Source organism: Bufo gargarizans, chromosome 2 (assembly GCF_014858855.1).
Source record: "Bufo gargarizans isolate SCDJY-AF-19 chromosome 2, ASM1485885v1, whole genome shotgun sequence".
NCBI lineage: Eukaryota > Metazoa > Chordata > Amphibia > Anura > Bufonidae > Bufo > Bufo gargarizans.
The window spans coordinates 326,808,444-326,814,443 of NC_058081.1; the positions used below are offsets into that span (position 1 = coordinate 326,808,444).

The following is a 6,000-nucleotide window of genomic DNA, read 5'->3' on the forward strand; positions in this document are numbered from 1 at the left end:
ATAGATAGATAGCTAGATAGATAATAGATAGTAGATAGCTAGATAGATAATAGATAGTAGATAGATAGATCGATAGATAGATAGTAGGTATATATATGAGATAGATAGATAGATAGATAGATAGATAGATAGATAGATATGAGATAGATAGATATAGATATGAGATAGATAGATACACAAGCATATGAGAAAGTGCCTAGAAAATACACCATGCCGAGAGCATTCTGCATTTTTGAAAGACACCACAGACCGAAAAAAGTGCTCCTACAACAAATGGGAAAAGTAACCCTTCAGAGTCCGGAAGGAATGCCGCAGGTTCCCACGCAGTAGCTTACCATAATTAGGTGCTAATTAGCCATTATCTCCTGTATTCTAGCGGCATCGGCGAAAAGAGTGACATCTGGTACAAGAACTAATAGTACTCTTGCATCAAAATAAAATCTGAAGAAAATGACCCTTAGATGGCACTTTACTCACACTATCAAGACATACGGCAGGGAGGTGAATGGCGGTGTTACATGCGGAAACCTGGTCCTGTCCATACCGTAACATACACTGAAAAGTTCTGCCGTGGAGCCTGATTCCTCATATATGGCGAGACATTTTTGAGCTCAGTTCCCATAGCTGAGCGACATTGAGCCATGTCCCCATGAAGACACCAAGCGGTGAATGATCACTAGTCATCGGCACACTGAATGTTACAGACAGAGGACCCATCAGCTCTCCTGACATGCCTGTCCGCAACTACAGGAACAATCCTTTGCCTGCATTGTCCTGCTCCTCTGTTATTCCTCCTAGAAATGCAGTAATAAATTAACAACTCGGTGGGGGGTGTCCATACACAGACAGACACTGGAAGCCCTAATTGGACTGCATAAGGAACACAAGCCTTAGGGCTCATGCACATGACCATATGTATTTTGGGGTCCGCAAAACACTGATCCGCAAAAAATACGGATGACGTCTGTGTGCGGAACAGCTGGCCCTAATAGAACAGTCCTAACCTTGTGCGTAATGCGGACAATAATAGGACAGGTTCTATTTTTCTGTGGAATGGACATATGTACACACAGTCATTTCCGGTTTTTTGAACCGTTGAAGTGAATGGTTCCGCATACAGGCCGCAAAAAAAATTAAACGGACATGGAAACAAAATACATTTGCCCTAACTGCTAATTTACTCTGAAGTTTCTAGGAGGAATACAGTTATGTACTAAGACAGACAGACGTATGTGGCGATGTCACCAGTATGAAACCTATCAGGCACTTCTATTACTGACCCAATCACTAGCAGCCATGGGAGTGCCAGGAGGCGCGCAGACATAACGCAGCGGTGTGTGACGGCTGTGGAGGTAGTGCTATCTCACAGGTAACCGATTGCTACTCATTTCCTTTAGGATGAGTGTAAAGCTGGGTGTGTGCGGAGCGGACTTTACACCTGGCAGCACGGGCACCGCAGAGTTATTGGCCCACAACTATTCCATTAGCAGTGCATGTGGCATCCCGAAGACTCCACTTCCCTACGGCCTGTCACAAAGAGCCGCATTACCAGCTCACACAAGCCCAGGGGATCCATTCACTCCCCACAGTAAAGAGAGGCCGATGAAAGCTGTCAGAGTAAATCTATGCTCACTTTTTGGATGGTTTAATTTCAATGGAGCATGAAACTCCCCGGGACGGTTAATAGGCTTAGCCAGGCGTGCCGTTCTCCCTAATATATTTTAATTATGCATCAGCCTTAATTGTAATCGGATTAAAATCCTTGGAAAAAAAAAGGGGGGCACAAATGAAAGGTTTCCCTTATGATGAATTAGAACTTGTCAGCTTCCTGAGCAGGACCACTGCTAGGACAGGACTACGGCAGTTATATAGAGGACCGCATGGCGGTGCAAAAAAACGTTATACCTGGAACACGACCCACATTCAACTGCTCAATGCAACACGTGTGTGTATGTCACAGAGGTGCAACACGGAGGACAGATACGTCCTGATGTGACACAAGCCAGGACTGTCACCCAAACTTCAATACCCTCTATACTGACCATACATGGGAGCAGTAGTGCAGCGCTGGAGCATGGTGAGGTGCACTGTACATGGGAGCAGTAGTGCAGCACTGGACAGGAGCATGCTGAGGTGCACAACACATGGGAGCAGTAGTGCAGCGCTGGAGCATGGTGAGGTGCACTGTACATGGGAGCAGTAGTGCAGCACTGGACAGGAGCATGCTGAGGTGCACAACACATGGGAGCAGTAGTGCAGCGCTGGAGCATGGTGAGGTGCACTGTACATGGGAGCAGTAGTGCAGCACTGGACAGGAGCATGCTGAGGTGCACAACACATGGGAGCAGTAGTGCAGCGCTGGAGCATGGTGAGGTGCACTGTACATGGGAGCAGTAGTGCAGCACTGGACAGGAGCATGCTGAGGTGCACAACACATGGGAGCAGTAGTGCAGCGCTGGAGCATGGTGAGGTGCACTGTACAAGGGAGAAGTAGTGCAGCGCTGGACAGGAGCATGGTGAGGGGCATTGTATATGGGAGCAGTAGTGCAGTGCTGGAGCATGGTGAGGTGCACTGTACATGGGAGAAGTAGTGCAGCACTGGACAGGGGCATGGTGATGTGTTGTGCACAGGAGCAGTAGTGCAGCACTGGACAGGGGCATGGTGATGTGTTGTGCACAGGAGCAGTAGTGCAGCGCTGGACAGGAGCATGGTGAGGTGCACTGTATATGGGAGCAGTAGTGCAGCGCTGGACAGGAGCATGGTGATGTGTTGTGCACAGGAGCAGTAGTGCAGTGCTGGACAGGGGCATGGTGATGTGTTGTGCACAGGAGCAGTAGTGCAGCGCTGGACAGGAGCATAGTGATGTGTTGAGCACAGGAGCAGTAGTGCAGCACTGGACAGAGCAGTAGTGCAGCACTGGACAGGGGCATGGTGATGTGTTGTGCACAGGAGCAGTAGTGCAGCGCTGGACAGGGGCATGGTGATGTGTTGTGCACAGGAGCAGTAGTGCAGCGCTGGACAGGAGCATGGTGATGTGTTGAGCACAGGAGCAGTAGTGCAGCACTGGACAGGAGCATAGTGATGTGTTGAGCACAGGAGCAGTAGTGCAGCGCTGGACAGCAGGAATACCCCAGCCACACACAGGACAGCCGGAAAGTTCCATGTGAGCAGAGGGGGGATGCGAGGAGAAAGTTTGCCTCCTACCTGTCATCGTAGCAGAAATCCGCGCCCAGGGTGTTGAGATACAGGACGAGCCCCAGGGCGCTGCTCAGCACCTCAGCGATCATGTCTCCGGCTCTGCCCCCCGCGTCCTTTGTCTGCGGCTCTCCTGAGGGGGATCAGAGCCCGCTCTCCATGCCTGCTCTCCGGCCGGGGATGGGGCTGCCCTGTGCACTCCGTCAGTCCCGGACTGGAAGCCTAACCCATGTCAGCGCTGCTTAGTGTGCACCGCGGCGAGAGGGGAGGGATGCTGCGCCGCCTCCGGTGACACTGTGCAGACAGCAGGGAGAGAGAGCGCTGCTGTGCTCCCGGCTCTGCCCAGCAGCGGACTGTCAGCACTGAGCGCTGCCGGCCAGCAGCATCCCGGGAGCAGCAGCGTGGGGCTCAATGCTCTGTCACTGCGCATGCTCGCAGGTCCTCCCCTCCACGGCCACGCCCCCTATTCTTCTCCCGTACTCATCCCTGCGCCGCTCGCCGCTCTGTCAGGCTCCGGTCACTGGCGACAATGGCTGTGCGCTCCGCCGTGTCTTTATAGTGATAGCACTGCTTTCCCAGATGCTTGAATAGCGAATATAGCTGTACCTGTAACAAGGATCCGAGGGGCCCTATAGCAACACCTGGAGCGGGGTCCCAATCTACCATGACTGATGTCAGCAGTTCAGGACACGTGGAGCTTATGATTATGTTGGCGTCTGTAATGCACAGGGATAATGCACACAGTGATGTCACCATAGTGGGATAATGCATGCAGTGATGGATCGTGTCACAGTGGGATAATGTGCACAGTGATGTCACAAGAGTGGGATAATGCACACAGTAATGTCACAGTAGTATAATGCACGCAATGATGTCACAGTGAGATAATGTGCATAGTGATGTCACAGTGGGATAATGTGCATAGTGATGTCACAGTAGTATAATGCACGCAATGATGTCACAGTGAGATAATGTGCATAGTGATGTCACAGTGGGATAATGTGCATAGTGATGTCACAGTAGTATAATGCACACAGTAATGTCACAGTAGTATAATGCACGCAATGATGTCACAGTGAGATAATGTGCATAGTGATGTCACAGTAGTATAATGCACGCAGTAATGTCACAGTTGGATAATGTGCATAGTGATGTCACAGTAGTATAATGCACGCAATGATGTCACAGTGAGATAATGTGCATAGTGATGTCACAGTGGGATAATGTGCATAGTGATGTCACAGTAGTATAATGCACGCAGTGATGTCACAGTGAGATAATGTGCATAGTGATGTCACAGTGGGATAATGTGCATAGTGATGTCACAGTGGGATAATGCACGCAGTGATGTCACAGTGGGATAATGTGCATAGTGATGTCACAGTGGGATAATGCACGCAGTGATGTCACAGTGGGATAATGTGCATAGTGATGTCACAGTGGGATAATGTGTATAGTGATGTCACAGTGGGATAATGCACACAGTGATGTCACAGTAGTATAATGCACGCAATGATGTCACAGTGGGATAATGTGCATAGTGATGTCACAGTAGTATAATGCACGCAATGATGTCACAGTGGGATAATGTGCATAGTGATGTCACAATAGTATAATGCATGCAGTGATGTCACAGTGGGATCATGTGCATAGTGATGTCACAGTAGTATAATGCACGCAGTGATGTCACAGTGGGATAATGTGCATAGTGATGTCACAGTGGGATAATGCACGCAGTGATGTCACAGTGGGATAATGTGCATAGTGATGTCACAGTAGTATAATGCACGCACTGATGTCACAGTGGGATAATGCACACAGTGATGTCACAGTGAGATAATGTGCATAGTGATGTCACAGTGGGATAATGTGTATAGTGATGTCACAGTAGTATAATGCACGCAGTGATGTCACGGGATAATGCACACAGTGATGTCACAGTGAGATAATGTGCATAGTGATGTCACAGTAGGATAATGTGCATAGTGATGTCACAGTAGTATAATGCACGCAGTGATGTCACAGTGGGATAATGCACACAGTGATGTCACAGTGAGATAATGTGCATAGTGATGTCACAGTGGGATAATGTGCATAGTGATGTCACAGTGGAATAATGTGCATAGTGATGTCACAGTGGGATAATGTGCATAGTGATGTCACAGTGGGATAATGTGCATAGTGATGTCACAGTGGAATAATGTGCATAGTGATGTCACAGTGGGATAATGCACGCAGTGATGTCACAGTGGAATAATGTGCATAGTGATGTCACAGTGGAATAATGTGCATAGTGATGTCACAGTGGGATAATGTGCATAGTGATGTCACAATAGTATAATGCATGCAGTGATGTCACAGTGGGATAATGTGCATAGTGATGTCACAGTAGTATAATGCACGCAGTGATGTCACAGTGGGATAATGTGCATAGTGATGTCACAGTGGGATAATGCACGCAGTGATGTCACAGTGGGATAATGTGCATAGTGATGTCACAGTAGTATAATGCACGCAGTGATGTCACAGTGGGATAATGCACACAGTGATGTCACAGTGAGATAATGTGCATAGTGATGTCACAGTGGGATAATGTGTATAGTGATGTCACAGTAGTATAATGCACGCAGTGATGTCACAGTGGGATAATGCACACAGTGATGTCACAGTGAGATAATGTGCATAGTGATGTCACAGCAGGATAATGTGCATAGTGATGTCACAGTAGTATAATGCACGCAGTGATGTCACAGTGGGATAATGCACACAGTGATGTCACAGTGAGATAATGTGCATAGTGATGT

At 48.4% G+C, this 6,000-nt stretch overlaps 1 protein-coding gene across 1 annotated transcript in view; it reads right to left on the reverse strand.

Moving 5' to 3' along the window:
* TMTC2 (transmembrane O-mannosyltransferase targeting cadherins 2) overlaps positions 1–3,579 on the reverse strand; it is a 289,642-nt gene extending 286,063 nt beyond the window's left edge. Inside the window, exon 1 of the mRNA XM_044280547.1 lies at positions 3,206–3,579. Coding sequence (XP_044136482.1) covers positions 3,206–3,288 — 83 coding nt within the window. The 5' untranslated portion in view covers positions 3,289–3,579. The remainder of the gene's footprint in view (positions 1–3,205) is intronic.
* Between the last annotated feature and the right edge of the window lie 2,421 nt (positions 3,580–6,000).